Source organism: Bos indicus, chromosome 10 (genome assembly GCF_029378745.1).
Source record: "Bos indicus isolate NIAB-ARS_2022 breed Sahiwal x Tharparkar chromosome 10, NIAB-ARS_B.indTharparkar_mat_pri_1.0, whole genome shotgun sequence".
Classification (NCBI taxonomy): domain Eukaryota; kingdom Metazoa; phylum Chordata; class Mammalia; order Artiodactyla; family Bovidae; genus Bos; species Bos indicus.
This window is the reverse complement of record NC_091769.1, coordinates 19,952,585-19,972,173: the sequence shown is the minus strand read 5'-3', so window position 1 is coordinate 19,972,173 and position 19,589 is coordinate 19,952,585. Positions and strand designations below refer to the sequence as shown.

The window sequence follows — 19,589 nt, the reverse complement described above, 5'->3', positions numbered from 1 at the left end:
AATCTCCTGGTATGAAATGGAAGGAAGCCAAGCCCAGTGAAATGTAAACTCCTAATGGAATATCATTTATTACCTAATGGGCTGGAATGAAAGCACAAAGGTATTTTTAAAACTGGCAAAGAAAGCAAACTCAAGTTCTGTTTACATTTTTGTGCACTGCATTTCTTTCTCTCCGAATCTATCCCTTTTTTTTTCTCTGTAGGAAATTCAACCAACTGTGCCAAAGATAAGACATCAGGGCCAAACCCAGTCTGGAGAGACTTTATAGCTCCGTTTTTTTCATTATTCACATAAAGGAGAGAAAGAAATAGGAAGGTGGAATAGACAGAGCCTCCCAATGGTTACACATATCCCCATGCCAGGGAAGTATAAGGGGCAGAAGGGCAGGCCTCCAAGTGAGCAAAAAGCAAGCAAAACTTTCAAATTAGATGGCTTGCTTTCCCCTTTATTTACTTAGCTGTATTTTTTCTTTCATGTTTACTTACAGACAAAAACCCTAAGAATACTCCAGTAGGAGACTTGATAAGACACTAACCAGTTTGCAAGAAAGCTTCCAGGGAAGTTTAGGAGCGCTCTGGTAAAGTGCTGAGGCTCTAGCAAGCATGGTATTGGTAAAGGGCAGGCTACTTCATCTTTTCCATCTCAATTTTCCAGAAGGCAAGGTTAAAAACCGTAATTCCTTACATCTACACAGTGCTTTATTACTTACCATTTGCTTTATTTATTGGGTAATTTGTTTTACCCTATCAAGTAGAAAAGACAGCAATTACCCCTCTTTTATAGATGGAAGAAACAGCTTCAGAGAGGCTGGATGACTTGCTTATATAGTCAGTAGGTGGCTGACCTTGGAATTGAACTCATGTCTCATGATTCCTAAACTCTAGTACATTCTGCATTATTTCTTTCTGCTATTTGCTAATGTTCTTGAACAATGATGAAAAAACCAAAATTCTTCAGCTGGGAAAGCAAATACTGAACTCCAGCTGTAGTTGCTCTCACTGTGTTCTGTAAATATGTCAATTCACACACTTAGTTCTTTCCTTGGGTAGTTAGGAGAGGTGATGAGGCGCCTCATGACTTCGGATGTGGTACAACATTAGCACGGACTTTCCTGGCTTTCACATCTAGTGAAGAGAAGAAATGCCATGTGACAAAGTTCTGACAACACATACCTAATTCAAAAGTAGTCCCGTGGGCTGTCATGCTCCATGTGCTTGATCTTCGACCTTTGGTCACCATCACAGAGAATTCATAGAGTGTATTTGGTTTTAAACCAGTCACCAAATAACTCAAAGTCGTTGCATTAGCATTCTGGAAACATATGAATCAAGAGCTTCAGAATCAGAAAGTATGAATAATTAGCTCTTCTTACCCAGAGTGAATGTGCCAGTACCTTGTACTTGGTGTTTGCTGGGATGTTGGTTTTCCATCGGACTGTGTAGTATCGGGAGTCTGTGATCTTCTGGTGTTTGGGCAGGGAGTTGTCCGCCCAGGTGATCCTTATGGTGTCATGGCTCAGAATGGAAGCCTGAACTCCCACTGGTGGCATCATGGGAGTGGGATCTGGCACTGGAGTGTATGGAGCATTAATAACAAACAAATCAACTTCAGAAGTGTCTGGGGTAAAAAGTAATTAAAAATGGAAGTGGCATTTTAACATAAACAAAAACAAAAGGGAAATGCAAGGTAATATAATGGAATGAAAGGTGAGAAATGGAGAAAGAGAAAGAGAATCCAGAGTTAATATATAACCATCATTCATTTAAAATAATATTTCCACTTGTGTTTTTTCAGGAAACACTTGCAGGAAAGCACCTAGAGAAATAGTACTTAACTATTTTCTACTACTGTAAACTGCGTGTATATTGAATAGGTAAATAAAATTTGGTAATCCAGTGTTCCCCAGTGGCTCAGACGGTAAAGAATCTGCCTGCAATGTGGGAGACCTGGGTTCGATCCCTGGGATGGCAGGATCCCCTGGAGGAGGGCATGACACCCACTCCAGTATGCTTGCCTGGAGAATTCCCACTGACAAAGGAGCCTAGTGGGCTACAGTCCACGGGGTCGAAAAGAGTCGGACACGACCGAGTGACTAAGCACAGCACACATCATTCAAACTTGACTTTTCTTTGTCTTAAAATTTTTTCTTTAAATAACTTGAAAATTCTACCTTGGATCCAAAAAGGATCACTAAAAGAAGAAAACTGCTTCTAAAATCAAGGGTATTTTTCCTAAATAAGTAACACAAAGCTCATGATCTATTTTGGTATTTCAGTGAATGTGGTTGAATTTTTGGGGATGTTGCTTATCACACTGGACATGTAAGGGCCTCTCCTCTAAAATCTGAATTTGAATATCAGCCAGTGGAAACTCAGCCTGGTCTTGGAACTGGGTGTATCTGAAACCCACACAGGGTCCAATTCAGATCTGCTGATGCCCAGGGTCTAAAAGCAGTACCACAACATGGCTTACATTCAAGTAAAGCAAAGGGAATCCAAGGGCATTACTCTTCATGAAGGAAAGGTAAGCTGATAACATGCGGGAGTATTTTATACTTTTCCCAGTAGACTCAGAAAACAACCCACTGATTAATCCCAATCAGTTTTGGGGAAATGCCCCAGCTATTAAGGATTTAAGTGACACAGCTTTATGAACTTAAGAAATCAGAGCACTTTTTGATAGAAGGAAAAGTCTGTACTCATGTGCTGTCCTGAACCATATGCAACAGACATATTCTCTAAGCAGCACCGTCAAAACAAGGCCGGAACGAGCCCAAAGGCACCACGATGCGCGGTAATAGGGAAGCATCCAACGCACTTGCCCAGCTCTCGGTCAGGTACTTAAGTACACACACACTGATTTATTTTAAGTGAAGGTCTTAAAATGGGTATCCCATTTAGCTATGGTGACTAGTCCTTCCTATAACCTAAAATCTGAGACAGCAGGGGCCTTATTTATGAATAATTGCCAAGCTAAAGCAATAATCTCCATCTGTGTATTTCCTACCCAATGAACACTGAAAATAACAGAACAGCACACATAATAATCAAGGGCTTTGTTCAAAGATCAGGACACATACCAATTAGCTAAAGAAAATGCACCTTCAGGTGCAAAAGTCACTAAGACTGCGAGATTTTTTCTTATTGTAACAACTCTTAGAAAAGACAGCTAGGTAACATGACTTATGAACGTTTCCTCTTGTGTACTTCTAGCCACGCTATATTTTTAAATCACATAAGAGAAAATAATTCCAAATTTGTTTTTTCCCTATTACAGACTGATTTAAGAAAGTAGCAAACCCTTTATTTAAATATTCTCTTTCATCTTATGTTTTTTCTTTTCTGACATACCAAAGCTATTTTTAAAAGAACTTATAAATTGTAAGCACGCAGGAGCAGAAGACAGAACTATCAAATATGCAGTAATGGTATTGATCTTGGTAAGTAAAAGCATAAAAACAGGCGACAGAGATTATCTTTTTAAAATGAATAATGCCAAATCCGTACTGTATGCAAAGCATCCAGAATACACAGCAGGCAATACAGAGTCACAATTTTGTTTTGAGAAACAAAAGAATATTACTGAAAGCGATACATTCTTTGATTTCCAGTACCATTTAGAAAAATTTACAATTCTAATATATTCACTTCAGTAAATTTTCTCATTCAGATCTAGATCTACATCATGTTTTACATATCTACAGAAATTTTACATCATTCTTTTAAAGATATTTTAATAGATAAATTACAAAGAAAAGTAATAAATATTTGGTCTCTTTAGTAATAAATTTACAGTTTATCAAATGGATGGTACATATAGCTTTATGCTGTCTATATAAATAAATCTTATAAAAAGCACATAGAAAAATACTTTCCCAACTAATTCAAGTACTAATAAAGAAAATGTTGGATTTATCAATCTAATACATTTATTCCATTAATAACCTATATATTTTCTCAGAGATATGGAGATCCTTTAACTTTTTTCTCCTTTTAGTTATAACTCACATGACTAAAGATGAAAAATCACTTTTAACTCTCTCATGACTACGCTTTCTAGATCCCAACATATTAAAAACATGTGCTATACAATTACATAGATGTGTTTACATGACAGGATTAATATTTTCTAAAAAGCAAAGCAGGATTTAACAGAACTTTCCGTGGTGAAAGCCCATTTACCCTCCTATGAGGCCTCACCCTAAACTGCCATATCCTTTTCCTTCCACTGACACCCACGGGGCAGGCCTCATGCTAACATTCTACTTAAGCTGCAGGAAAATACGCGGACAACCAGGGATGGACAGGATACCTTACCTGTGTGAGGTCTGGTCACAGCACTCTCGTACAAGGGGATGCCTTCACCTACGTTGTTAAATGCTTTCAGGGTAATCACATAGTGAGAGCTGGGATCTGAAGGAAAGAAACAAGTGGAGACACGTAAAAAACTCTCACTACAGAATTTTAAACATTCACAGATGACTGTGTGTAATCTTAATTGTAATAAAAGCCGAGTCAAGTGAAGTCGCTCAGTCGTGTCTGACTCTTGGCGACCCCATGGACCGTAGCCTACCAGGCTCCTCTGTCCATGGGATTTTCCAGGCAAGAATACTGGAGTGGGTTGCCATTTCCTTCTCCAGAGGATCTTCCCGACCCAGGGATTGAACCTGGGTATCCCGCATTGTAGGCAGATGCTCTTACCATCTGAGCCACCAGGGAAGTCTCAAAAAAAAACCAGGTCATACTTTAAAATTTTTTTATGTGGGATTATTCTGAGGGGTGGGGAGGAATGGAAATGGGAGCATACAGGTTATAGAAAAACTGGCTGGGATCAACTTCCTGTAGTCCCAGAAGCAAGGGAGACTGTTCCTGAATCTTCTCTTGGCTTCAAGTCATCAGTGGTTTAGTGATGTTACTGTATAGAGAAGAGTCTGGATTAAAAAGAATACGTAGGATTTCCATGTGTTGGAATCCCACAGGTGCAGGTTGGACTTAAACAAACCCCACTCCTTCTCAGAAGGAGGCAGCGATTGGAACAGCCAAGCTAGAGAAGTAGGAGAGAAACTGTTAAACCAGTTAACCGTTGACGGTCCTTAACTCTCTGGGATGCCAACCTCATCTAGCTTTCTTGCAGACTTCTTGGTTGGAGAAGACATGGCCCAGGCTTTCAACTGGCTAAGATGATGATCATGTAAAATGCTGCTAGTTAGATTTGGTGAAAAAGAGGGATATTATATAGTTGGAATAGCATTCATTCTCCTATTGGCTAAGGCAAATCTGGAAGACTCCGCTTTATCACATTCCTGATCCAGGCAAGGTTTAGTACAGGTACTTCAAGAGTCTAGTCTCAAAATGAAGACTGGGGTTCCACTGAAGCGTTGTAGGGTGGGGAGTTGACCCACACCACTCCACACCACTCACTTCTGGTAAAGCTGGGCAGTTTTTCAAGGTGGCCACACCTCAAGTGGCCTTCATTTCTTCAAAAGCTGCTTGGTGGCCCATTTTCTAGATACCATTGAGCAATATATAAAGGTACCTGGTCTTCCAGTGTGAGAAAGAACTGACAACAAATGGAATAAATAAGAGTTAGTACTTGACTGGCAGGAAAAGGTGCTGATATGGACAACATGGTAGAAGGTGATGCCATTCATTGAGACTGGGGACAGAAGAATCACAATACACATTTTCCAGACTTGATTCTAGGCCCCCTTCTAGTCCTACTCTTCACTATCTGCCCATGTGCTTCCATTCATTTCCTTGGTTGGATTAGCATACATGTGTGATCCAATGCAAATTAGTCCTGACTTTTCTTCTGAGCACCAGACCTGTTCAACTGTCTATTGGGCATCTCCATCTCTTGGATGTCTCAAATCTCTCTTTCTCTCCCCTTGCTCCGCCCCTTCAGATCTGCTCCAGTTTTCCCTAGAGTTCATAAATGGCATGACTATGCATGCTGTTGTTCAAGCCAGAAACATGGGAGTCGTTAAGACCTCTCTCTCCCTCCTTCCTTACATAAGTGATCAAGTCTTGTTGATGCTACCTACACACCTCCCACCACTCTGCCTCATTCCCTGTGCTCACTCTTTATTGGCCACCTCTCAGTCCACCGAGCGGTGTGTGCTCTCCTACGACTGGGTTGTAACCTGTGCAGCAGATTGTAACCTGTGTAATCTGTCCCCTATGCTGCAGACATACAACACTCTTATTTACTCAGACACTGCCCGTGCATCTGAAAGGGGCCATCCCAGACTGGATGACCTCTTTAAATACATAGCCTGTAGCATCTCAATTCTCCTCCTCAGCATTCTAAAAATTTAAATTATTTAAAAATTATATTATCTCTAATCATTGGAATCACATCTGCTTGATTCTCTATTTCTATTGTGCTCTATTTCTAGCACAGTGTCTGGGGTATTTGCTGATTGAGTGAAAGTCTGCAGAAGATACTAACTTTAATTTTGATTAAATTATGATAGACTATAAGATATTCTATCATGATTTATCATATTCCAGTATAGATACCCAGCAAGCAGATGTTTATATAGATTTGAAGCTCAGAGAGAGCTCTAGTTTGATTAATAAATGCATTCCTATGTGTATTTCTCCACTCCACTGACTTTTCTTTTGTTCAACATTATATGTATCTTAAATCTATCTGATAAATACTGCAAGTTTATTTTACTTTATGCCACATCAATTTTTTTTGCTGCTTCTCAATGTGCACCTTCTTTACTACTAAAGTATGTCTACTGCCTTCAGCACACGCAGGGCTCCTTCTCAGCTCTTGTTTCCAATCACTATTCTCCCTCAGTCTTTCAAGTACAAGTCAGGCTTCTTCCCTGCCTGCTCCACTGTGCCTTACCACCTCCTCCTCCTCTGAACACACTTCACTTCAACGCTTCTGTTTCCTGTGTTTTACTTTCCTTCTCCTGTTAGACTGAAAGAGGATTTTCATTTCAGTAGTTTTGTAAAGGAAACAGTAGGAGTGGGTGACCACAGAAGTATTTTTATCCTAGCCTATTCCTTTGCTCTCCTACAACTGCCTTATAAGACTGTTCATGTGGGGAACACTTCCCAGGTTAGCTGTGCTGTTTCTTCTTGAAAGGAAAAAGAAAAAGGCTACTCTGTTTTTGACTAAAGCATTAAATTGCTGCTTATCTTCTACCAGAAAAGATGACCCTAAGTAATTTATCGCTTGTTCTTGTGCTTAGTCGCTCAGCTGTGTCCAACTCTTTGTGACCCCATGGATTATAGCCCACCAGACTCCTCTGTTCATGGGGATTCTCCCAGCAAGAATACTGGAGTGGGTAGCTAGCCACTTCCTTCTCCAGGGGATCATCCCAACCCAGGGATCAAACCCAGGTCTCCCACGTTGCAAGTGGATTCTTTACTGTCTAAGTCACAAGGGAAGCCCTAAGTAATTTATCAGACACTTAAAACTGTCCTTAGGAAAGATATTTACAAATAAATTTGAATAAAAAAGGTTGGTCAGGGAAGATTCTAAATTAAAAGGCAAGCCTTTCAAAGAAAGATCTCAATAATGATATCTAATTTGGAAAAATATGCCTATCTAAATCAGTTCATTTTCTATTATAAAATATTACTGTTTCTCAAAATGTTGGCTTTGTAACTCACCTTTGAGGTAATAATTTATATATAACACAATATACCCATTTATATGTACCTTTTTGGCTTTGACAAATACATATACCTGTTTAAGAGTCTACTACTTAGCACTAAACAACAAAAACAAATCACGACCACATATTCCCAACACTCTGAAGAGTCCTCCTATTGCCAGTCAACTGCAATCAATCCCACCTCCTCGCTTTCTAGTCACCCACTCATCTTGCTGTGTCACTATAAGGGCCACACATGCTGCAATTTCATGAAAATGTATTAACACAGTACGTACTCTCTTGTGTTTTGCTTCTTTTGCTCTGCATAATGTTTGTGAGATTTGTTATGTCGTTGAGTGTACCTGTAACCCATTTCTTTTAATTGCTGACTAGTATTCTGTTGTCAGAGAAGGCAATGGCAACCCACTCCAGTACTCTTGCCTGGAAAATCCCATGGATGGAGGAGCCTGGTAGGCTGCAGTCCATGGGGTTGCTAAGAGTCAGACACGACTGAGCGACTTCACTTTCACTTTTCACTTTCATGCATTGGAGGAGGAAATGGCAACCCACTCCAGTGTTCTTGCCTGGAGAATCCCAGGGACAGGGGAGCCTAGTGGGCTGCTGTCTATGGAGTCGCAGAGAGTCGGACACGACTGAAGCGACTTAGCAGAGGCAGCAGCAGTATTCCATTGTATGGATATAGTACAATTCATCACTTAACTTGTTTACCCCCTTTAGATTATTATAAATCAATTATGAACATCTGTGTAGAAATCTTTGTGAAGATATGCGTCTTTATTTCTCTTGGTTAAGTAACTATGAGTGGGAATGTTGGATTGTATAGTCAACTTTTTCAGAAACCTCCAATCTGTTTTCTAGAGCAGTTGTACCTTCATACGTGTCTACCAGCAAGTATGAGTTCCAGTTCTGCATCCTTGCTGATATCTGGTATTATCAGTCTATTAAATTTTGGCAGTTTTAGAGGTTGTGTAGTGATATTTTATTGTGGCTTTATCTGCATTTCTCTGATAATTAATGAAGTTGAGAATCTTTTCATGTGCTTACTGTCCACTCATATATCATCTTCTTTGGTATACTGTCCATCCAAATCTTTTTCCTACCTTTTTATTGGACTATTATCTTCTGAGTTTTTAAAGAAATTTTTAGAACATATTCCAGACTCAAATTCTTTGTCAGATACTTGAATGATGAGTGTTTTCTCTTGGTCTGTGGTTTACCTTTTCATCTCACAGGTCTCTTTCCAAGTAGAAGTTTTAAATTTTGATGAAGCCCAATTTATTCATTTTTCATTTTTTTAATTTGTACTTCTTTGTATCCTAAGAGATCCCTGTGTACCCCAAAGTCACATAGATTTTTTTTCTGTATTCTACTAGACAGCATATTAAAAAACAGAGATATAACTTTGCTGACAAAGGTCTGTATAGTCAAAGCTATGGGTTTTCCAGTTGTCATGTGTGCATGTGAGAGTTGGACCACAAAGAAGGCAGAGCACTGAAGAACTGATGCTTTCAAACTGTGGTGTTGAAGAAGACTCTTGAGTCCCTTGGACAACAAGAAGATCAAACCAGCCAATCCTAAAGGAAATCAACCCTGAATATTTATTGGAAGGACTGATGCTGAAGCTGAAGCTCCAATACTCTGGCCACCTGATGCGAAGAACTGACTCACTGGAAAAGACCCTAATGCTGGGAAAGATTGAGGGCAGGAGGAGAAGGGGATGACAGATGACAAGATGGTTGGACGGTATCCCGACTCAATGGACATGAGTTTGAGTAAGCTATGGGAGATGGTGAAGGACAGGGAAGCCTGGTGTGCTGCAGTCCATGGGGTCGCAAAGAGTCAGACACAACCAAGCGACTGAACAACAACAACCAGAAGTTTTAGTTATTTGTTTAGGTCTGTTTCTGTGTATGCTGTAAGAGTCAATGAAGGCTCCTTTTCCTTCTCACAGAATTATCCAATTACTCACGCACCTTTTGCTGAGAAGACTATCTTCTTTTCCACTGAATTATGTCAGTATTTTTGTCAAAAATCAATTGAGCATGTATCTATCTCTGAACTCTATTCTGTTCCATTGATCTGTAACACCTAACCTTTACACCAACATTACCACAATGTCTCAGTTATTGCAGCTTTATAATATGTCCTGAAATCACATAGTATGGGTCTTCTAAACTTTATTCTTTTTTAAAAAATGTCTGCTCCTTCACTTTTTTCATGTAAACTTTAGAATAAGTTTATGAATGTCCAGGAAAAAAGTCTACTGGGATTTTACTTGAGATTGCATTAGAGAGGACTGTCATAATAATATACTGTCCTCTAATCCATAAACATGGTATCTCCATTTATTTAAGTCTTAATTTTTCTCAGCAATCATTTTCCACTCTTCAGTGTACAGATTTCCTATACATACACATACACACACACACATAAATAGCTTACTGTTAGTATGTAGAAATACAACTCTTTCTGTGTATTGACTTTATACCTTGTGCCCTTTTAAACTCAGTTATAGTTTTAGTAGTATTTTTTAATAGATTTCTCAGGCTTTCTACCCTAGTAACAATGAGCATGAATAGTGCTCAAATACTGGTTTCCAAATATCATTTGCTATAAAAGAAACAAGGAGCAATGGCTGATTCAAGGGCAAAAGCTAGGAAAATACCAGATAAGCCTGAAACATCTTACTGAATCAAAAAGGAAGAAAGTGCTCAAATAAAGACAGGAGATGTCAAAAGGACAGAGAAACTAGTTATAGAGAGATTCCCATTGGCCATTCCTTCAATATGGAAGAGAAGCAAAGCTCTTCTTTATCAAAGAATGCTAATAAATGCAGAAGAAATAATGGAATTAGAAAATCACCACTTGAGAAACACCATAATAATGATACTGAAGATGATAAAACTACTGAGTAAAAGTTTGACAAGAAACCAGATATTTACAAAGACTCAAGGTATTTCCCTACAAGGTACTTTTGAGTTATGAAGGAAAAAAAAAATAACATTATAGAAGAGAAATGTTGAAGATATCATTTTAACCAAGTGGTTAAAGTTAATGTCACTAGCATTAGGCTCTCATCTGCCTCCTGATATGGTGTACTGACAAGAATACACACATCTATGCTATTCCTTCCAAAAATGTGTAAGCTGAATATAATGATGAAATAGTACATAGGTCTAAGGGTCATTCTATAAGGCATAAATGTACTTTTCAAAAATGTCATAGTCATAAAAGAGAAAATAAAGGAACTGTTCCATATGAAAGAAAACTAATGAAACACACTAAGTAGATACATGAGATCCTGCACCAGAAAACAGTGTTTTTCTTTCATTACAAAGGACACTGATGAGACAACTAGCAAAATATAAATGAAGTCTATAGATAGTGTCTCACAGTTAATTTGCTGATTTTGATAACTGCACTGTGATTATATTAGAAAATGCCCTCATTTTAAGGAAAGGGACATTAAAGCATTAGTGGGTGGAGGGGCATCATTACTCTCAAATGGTTCTGAGAGAGATAAAACAAAATCAGGTACAAATAGCAGACAAAACGCGTTTCCCCAGTGGCTCAGTGGTAAGAGTATGCCTGCAAGGCAGGAGACACGGGTTCAATTCCAGGGTCAGGAAGATCCCCTGGAGAAGGAAATGGCAACCCACTCGAAGTGTTCTTTCCTGGAAAACCCCATGGACAGAGGAGCTACAGTGGGCTACAGTCCATGGGGTTGCAAAGATTCAGACACGACTGAGCACACACATTGGGTACACAGCAGATAAAGCACGTGTGATAAAACGTTAACCTCTGGGGAACCTGGGTGAAGAATAAAAATTGTACTATTTTTGAAAGCTTTCTATAAAAATAAAATATACAATAAAAAGTTAGAAACAAATCACACCCGCAGTTACTTCCTTTACTTAGCATACATACCCAGATTTTCGATGGTGTAATAGCGTTGTTTATAGTCTACCTTTATGGTCTGGGCATGAGGGCTGCCAATGCCATAACCAATGGCATAACCTCTGACCACAATGTTTTGATTCTCTGGAGGCGTCCAGCTTACTACGATGCTAGTGACCAGTGGGCGGACGTGAAGAGAACTAGGCACTTCTGGAACACGAGTTTCTGCGAAGGAGAGGAGAGCAAGATGAGATTCAGATGCACCTTCCTTTGTAATATTTCATTGTCCTTGGGGCAAGGTGTTTAGGCTTCTGCCAAATCATCTGGGGCTAAGTTTTTTTTTCCATTATGGCCAAGAATTCTCAAAGAGAATCTGCATGTATAGTGAAGTACGGCCACAGTTTAACTGCAGCCTAACTCAACCTGAAACACAAGACACTGCAGGATTATTATAATTTGGAAGGAAAGACAAAGAGGTCCAAGAGCCTTCCCAATGGAGAAAAATAAACTGTCTTTCCACTGCTGCCCACTCCTCTTGGTCCCACAGCTGATTACCACACTCCATCAGGTGGAATGAGAAAGGAACAGCACACTAAATAGAAGCCTGCTGTCAACAGGTGATCACGTTTCACATGACAGTGATGATATCAGTTATTTACTCCCCAAACTAATACGGTAAGTCAGAAAATACGAAACTCAGAACCATAAACTGATTTAAATGGTGGGAGACTAAGAGGCTTTAAAAGGTGGCAATTTGCAGTATCGTTCACACACATTATCTCAAGGCATAAATTCCTACCTCTATTTAAAAATCAGTAAACAAAGAATTACATTAAGTACTCAGGTCTTTTGCCTTTTAAGCGGAGCACTTGTCTCTGATAAAGGCAACATACACACACTCATATGGAGTCACTGAATAAACTGGTGAGAAAAACGGCGAGGTTTCTAGGACTAAGGGAAAAGGGAAACGTAACTAAAACAAAGGCCAGTCTACAGGGTGCAGCCTTAAATTTTAGATCATCTGCCTACTTAATGGCCTTGGTAAAAAAGCCAGACTTAAAGCACCTGCACATTTTTACTTGTTCTGGTTCTACTTACAGGGACAGTTCTCAAAAGGCCACTATAAAAAATACATTTCAGGAGACTTGCTATATTACAGGAACGACAGCAGTATAATCCACAAAAATTCATAGGTTTTAGCCACATACACCCCAAAATCTATGCCTTTATAGTTTGACTCATTTGACTTCAGTTAGTACCCAGACTGTTCCAATCCTGCTGATTGTTGCTCTTACCATCTAAGTCACTTTCAAAAGTTTCAGCTGACAGCCAGTCAGTAGCTGGGCCTGTACCATTGACTGTTAGAGCAGCCACTCGGAAATTATATTCAGTTCCCCGATCAAGACCTGCGATGCGAACAATTTAAAAAAAACAGATGAAACAAGAGTTTTGGAAAAACGAAAGATTAAAACCTCCCATTAAAGCCAGTATCTCACTTACCATCTTAGTACAAAGCTACTACCCTGGTGGCTTAGTCGGTAAAGAACCTGCCTGCTATGCAGGAGACCCAGGGTCGATCCCTGGGTCAGGAAGACCCCCTAGAGAAGGGAACGGCTACCCACTCCAGTATTCTTTCTTGGAAAATCCCAGGGACAGAGGAACCTGTTGGCTACAGTCCATGGGGTCACAAGAGTCAGACATGACTTAGTGACTGAACTACCACCACCACCACCACCTCTTCCTGGTAACATTTCAGTTAAAGTTAATACAGAACAAGCAATACATAAATATACCACAGAGGAGCTCCTATCTCTGGATAGGAAGCCCAAGAATCCAAGAGCAAAACAAAATAAAGCAAGCTCCCAGGAGACTTTAGACCTTTGAAAAGAGCTTGAAGGCACCTTAGAAATGAGGGCTTTCCAGGAGGTGCTAGCGGTAAACAACCCGCCAGCCAATGCAGAGACATAAGAGATGCGTGTTCCATCCCCAGGTCGGGAAGATCCCCTGGAGGAGAGCGTGGCAAAATGGGCTTCTTGGTGGATCAGATGGTAAAGAATCTGCCTGCAATCCAGGAGACCTGGGTTTAATCCCTGGGTAGCGAAGATCCCCTTCTTGCCTAGAGAATTCCATGGACAGAGGAGGTGGCGGGCTACAGTCCATGGGGTCACAAAGAGTCTCACACGACTGAGCAACTAATACTTTCACTTTTTCACTTTATTTTGTTACTAAGGAGGCTAAGACCAAAAACAGCCCAAAGGAATGAGAGTTACAACAAAGGAACAAAGTCAGTTGGTCTCAGAACCAAGATCAGAAAATAATGCAGAGGTGTAACTCCTACCACTTTACCTCTGTTCTCTGGGTCACCCCATAACCACAAAAGAAACATTTTAAGCATCAAATATGGCCTAGAAATCTATTTCTCAACAACCTACTTGCTCATAAGTATTACAATAAGTAAAAGAGGAATAAAGCCTTTTTACAGTGCAATCTTTCATATTTACTATTAGCTAATGAAGTACACGATATAAGAATGTATCAAAGGTAACAAAGATATACATGTAAAAGTCTACAAAGTGGAGTAACAGTCAACTTTTTTCTTTTTGTGTTAAAATACATATAATATAAAATTTATCATCTAAGCCATTTTTGAGTGTACAGTTCACATTCATACATTTTGATACCAGATATTGTGAGAGGTCTTATAAAGGTTATGAAAAATTATCCTACACCTCCCATTATTCAAATAACAGGATCACTGGCCAGAAACTAGTACAAAAATTCCTAAGGGAGAGCTACTGAGAGAGAGGTTGGCCAGGATGCAGGACGAGCCCTGGCTCAGCTAATTCTGTCACATGGTATGAGGAGAGGTGGGCCTGTTCTCTGTACGCCCATCCTGATTGGTGTTGGTCCACAAGCAAGCAAGCAAGCAGCAAGACAGGAAGAGAAACAGAATAGCTGGGCCCTAGTCAGTTTACCCCTCTCTCCTTCCTGCACACACTGAACAGAAAGTGCCAGAGTGGGCCACACAGGCATCTGTAACTGTTAACAGATAACAGTCTGGACTATTAACAAACAGGTTCTAGAAGAATTCAACCAATCAGGTTATCATTCCCTCTCCTCTGAGGAATTGGAATGTAAGAGTGAGGGCAAGTGGGAGAGAGTGCACACGAGTAGGTAAAGTGAGAGTAAGTACAGAGGCTAAACTCCTCTCCCTCAAGATGACCTACAAAGCTCGCAGGTTAAAACCAAGGCACTCGATCCATATTATAAAGATACAGCAGAATGTGTTAAATGCTGTAAGTAGTACAAAAGAAACAACAATTACTGGCTAAACCTTAAAATCCTGTAATTTGTTGTTCAATACAAGATCTTGGGACCCCATACTATTCCCCTTATCAGCTTCAACTTAATGCTCAAGAGAATAACAACCTTCCTTTCTCAGGTTCGATATCTGGGTTGGGAAGATCCCTTGGAGTAGGAAATGGCACCCTACTCCAGTACTCTTCCCTGGAAAACTCCATGGGCAAAGGAGCCTGACAGGCTACAGTCCACGGGGCCACAAAGAATCAGACACGACTGAGAGACTAAGTGCACATACACCTTTTGCTCATCATTATATAAAAGTTCAATAAAGTCTATTAAATGAATGAATCTAAATATAATTTTAAAATGCAAGACTTTTCTTGATAAACAAAAGGCTCTTTTTATTAAGAAAGTGGTATTTTGCTTATACATCAAATGTTTCATTGAGAAAATGAATAGTCTCCTCAGGGGCAAGGACTGTATCTATTTTTATTTATTAGAAACAAGAACCGCAACTGGTATATAATAAGTACCTACTATTAAATATTCAAAATAAAAGCCTCATCTTTGGGAAATGTTATTCACCTGGGTCTGGAGTATAATCAGACTGACTTTTAAAAACATCCATGACCAGTTCTGCAGTAATGCTCCTTTGGTGAGATTTCTCAGCAACACTCCTGCAGTCGTATTTATCTCCTGCAGCTTAGAGCTGCGGGGTTCAAGTGAGGAAATAAGAAAATGGAAAGATACCCTTGAGGACAAACGTTCTCCTTGCATGGCTGTGGCCATTCACAACTGTTTCAGGTCACAGATACCCAAGTGGTGTCAGTGTTAGAAGAAATCATTTTGTAGGCCTCTGCTACCACCTAGACTGAGTAAGATTCTTTGCTTATGTAGCTTTGTTTACGTGGATAATACATTAAAATAATTTCACCACAGAACAGGCAAAATCTGTAAGAGTATATTTTACAATTTTTATCAGGTCAGAAGTTGACTGAACTATTACAAATTCTTTTAAACCATTTTTGATTTGTGTAAGTCAACAGCCTGGAGCAGTCATTAGACTAGCGTTAATTCAAAGTTTGAGAGAGACACTATCTTTGAGCTTTTGCCTACATGCAAAGCAGCTTACCTTCAATCAGCTGTGACAGCTGTGTCCCAGACACCAAGGTCTCAGTGACATCACTCTTTCGGGAAGCCTTTCGGTAGCGAACCTTGTAGCCAGTGATCTCTCCATTTTGTGCGGCTGGAGGAGGTGGCTGCCAGTGAATCACAATACTCTAGGAAACACAAGATTAGAGGGAAAGACAATATATCAAATCTTGGTCCTGTTTTACGTATTACTACCCTGAATTCACTGTGTAAGAGAAGGAATACAAAGGCAACAGAGTGTTCAGAGTTTTATTACTAAGCTATTTGATAATCACTCAAAGATAGTTTTAAATTTTAAAACCCTCAAAGATGGAATGGGGAGACTGTATTTGTGGGGAGTGCACTCTGGCACCTGATCTATTTTGCTAGTGAAGATACCGGGCAAAAGTCTCAGGAAAGTTTCCGAAGGAAACCATGAGGCCAGAGGCATGTGGATGAGGAAGTAAATCAGTGTTAGGTTCTCTTCTACCTCTACTGTAAGAAGAGTGAAATTAGATAGTTTCTGTCTAAAACTTTTCAAAGAGGGGACTGTTAATTATCAGCTGATTGTTTCTTAAAAGAAAAGGAGTCCCAGATTACTTTTTGAAAGGATTGCCTGTCTCAGTTGTCTATGCAGCCCAGGAGGGGCTCTGGGCATCTGAGAGGCACACGTGGTCTTCAGGGCACAGTGAACTTGCCCAGGAGAGCTGGCTACAGCAGTGCAACCATAGGACAGATGTCTGCCTTTGACTCACTCTGGGTTCACCTCACAGGACTAAATGGCTCCAGTATCATAAACTGCATCACCAAGGTTCTGGATGTTGAAGGTCTATAACACCACGGTTTACATAGTAACAGCAGTATACTTGCAGAAAGGCTAAAGTAATTTTGGCATTAGAGAAAGGCAGTAAAATTAAACATAATAAACCAAAGTTGGCGTCTAAGTCCAGCTTTAAACTGGCAAGTGTAATATCTATGTCACTTTCTTTCTCTGCTTGATTATGATTGTTTTGATAGAGAATCTCCCTCTTTATAAGCCCTCCTGAGGCCTAACAGGCTACCAGTAAAAATGAACAACAGCAAGATAAAGTTTTACCTTTGAATTTCTTACTTCTAAAGACAGATTCTGAGGAGCAGCACTGGGAACTGCACAAACCAAAAAAAAAAACAGAAAGGAAATGAAAAAAAATTTTTAATTTCAATTACATCATGTGACTGTTCTTGGCCAGACCTTATACAAATGAGCATCTCAAACACAGATACGCAACCTGAAAGACTAACCCAGGAGCCAGTGTCCTCATGTTGACAGCAGTATTTGGATAAGGTGTGGCCATATATAAGTCATTTAAAATGAGACACATTCACATATACACACATCCATACCCAAGTCAGGATATACCTTTGGGAAGTCAGATACTTATTTCAAGGATTATGATGATGACTCTAAACTTTTCTAGAGCCCAATTATATTCTGAACCTTTAATGTATTCTTCTGAATATTCTTGGGAATAGCTATCTTTATTTTGGGGTACAATTTCTGGAAATGAGCCTAATGAATATGGGAAGTGAATCGGCTGGGTATCATTACAAGTCCAAAGTGTGATGTACACAAATCAACGACCTTGGCTTTCTTGTGGGGTTCCTAAACTGGTTTTGAAGGCAGTTTCGAGGAGAGCCAAGAGTTGTTAAACAATGGAAGTCCAGTTAAGTAACCATTTGGCTTCTGAAGGCAACTATATAGCAGGAAATACTCATTCAGATGTGAGAGGTTTGGGACTATTAGTTACAAAACAGCTGTATAACTAGTTTCTCACATATTAGAACATAAGACAGGGTATCTCAAAGTTTATTGTACATATGCCCTCCAGTGTCTTCTTTTGTAGTAACTATAGAAAGAAAAAAATTTTAAGCAAACCTAATTAGTTTCTTCTCCAACCACAAAATGCTGACTTTAGCTTTTCTCTCCTAATCCATACATGGAAATTTCTCCCTTCCATTCTGATACCTGGTGACCAGACACATAACTCAGTGCCCACTGTGGTGTAGTCTTCTGGAGGATAGAGAGGATAGAGATCTCTCAACCCAGAGATTCAGAGGGTCTGGAGAAGGACTTCTCCATTTGTGTTCTGAAAAAAGTCCGTGGATGGTTTCAGTCATCTCCTTTTTAAGAACCTCTGACTCAGCTGCAGAGGCACCAACATAATTGTTGTTGCTGTCTTCTTCTCTTTCATCATCACCACCACCATCACGGCTAAGATCTGCTTCATGCTCCTACATGGCAGGTAGTTTAATCCTCACAACAATCCTACAAAGGAGTTTCTATTATTATCTCACTTTACAGATGACAAACTACAGCTGCAGCTCAGGGGAGTTAACTTGCTCAAGGTATTTGTTTCAACTGGTGTAAGAACCAAGATTTCTCTTCCTCTGAAGTGCTGCCCTTAACCAACCACGCTGAGACATATTCAGTTCCTGCAATAGGCACTGCAGTCAGCATGCCAACCCACTTGATGCACTTAGAAGTGGCTCATGGGTAGATTTAAAAGCCTATGTTAAACACAGGCTAACCAAAATACAGTCCGCATTAACTTTTTATCCTGAAAAATGTCAAGTGCAAAGAGTGGCAAGAAGAATACAATGAACACCATACACTCTTTTCCTGCATTTACCACTTGTTAATATTCTGCTGCATCTGCTTTATTTCTCTCATTATATTTATACATATTTATCTATCTACATATTGTTTCTGGAGAGCTGAGAGACAGTTACAGTCATTATGATACTTCACCCCTAAATACTACAGTATGTATCTCCTAAGAAAACATTCTCCAACAAAATTATAATACAATGATCACATTAAAATCTAATCAGCACAAAACTACTATCTAATATACCTACAAACGTATCTAAGTTTTAATACTGACTGATACTATACCCACCTAATTATTAAGTAATTGTACCAAGAGTGTCTTTATACTGGTTTTATTCCCAGATTCAGGAATCAAAGATTATACATATTTTATTTTATTCTATATGTCTTTACTTTTCTTTAATCCTATAATGACTCCCCTTTTTCGTTTCTTTCATGAGACTAATATTTTCCAAGAATTCAAGCTAGTCTATTTTTTTGCAGAATGCCCACCAATTTGGATGTATGTCTAGCTGTTCCATCATGATCACACTTAAAACGTTTTTGGCAGGGACACAGCACAGGTGAGACAGACGAAGCTACGTCTTTCTTGATGCAGCACATTACATGATGCCAGTCTCCTCCTTTAATGGTGATGTGATGTCTCACCCCTTGTTTAAAAGAGTCAAACTACAGCTCTTAAAACTTGTTTAGACATTCAGTGTAAAGGCTATAACATGTACACACATTTTTAAGAAAAAGACATTTTTGAAATATTTGGATTTAGCTGAGTTTCAGGATACAATATATACATTAAGTGCAATGAACTGTTATTTTCTGTTCTACTCTAAAAATATCTTTTAAAAAAATGTGGGTCTTGACCTACTCAGTTTCACTGGTAAGCTGTACTTTGAAAACCACTGCTTTAGGTCATGGGTCTAAGCAAATAACAGTGAGATATAAACTGTCACAAAATATTGAGGAGTTAAA

General features: G+C 39.4%; 1 protein-coding gene across 9 annotated transcripts in view; it reads right to left on the bottom strand.

The window, feature by feature from the left end:
• Window positions 1–19,589, bottom strand: part of NEO1 (neogenin 1) — a 241,560-nt gene that overhangs the window by 32,753 nt on the left and 189,218 nt on the right. For 7 of the 9 annotated variants that reach the window (XM_070797052.1, XM_070797050.1, XM_070797044.1 and 4 more), the window contains exons 12-18: window positions 17,067–17,116; window positions 15,972–16,119; window positions 12,832–12,942; window positions 11,567–11,761; window positions 4,317–4,412; window positions 1,394–1,617; window positions 1,173–1,311 (exon numbers count right to left, since the gene is read on the bottom strand). In XM_070797052.1, coding sequence (XP_070653153.1) covers window positions 1,173–1,311; window positions 1,394–1,617; window positions 4,317–4,412; window positions 11,567–11,761; window positions 12,832–12,942; window positions 15,972–16,119; window positions 17,067–17,116 — 963 coding nt within the window. The remainder of the gene's footprint in view (window positions 1–1,172; window positions 1,312–1,393; window positions 1,618–4,316; window positions 4,413–11,566; window positions 11,762–12,831; window positions 12,943–15,971; window positions 16,120–17,066; window positions 17,117–19,589) is intronic. The other 2 variants (XM_070797046.1, XM_070797048.1) reach the window with 1 other exon arrangement.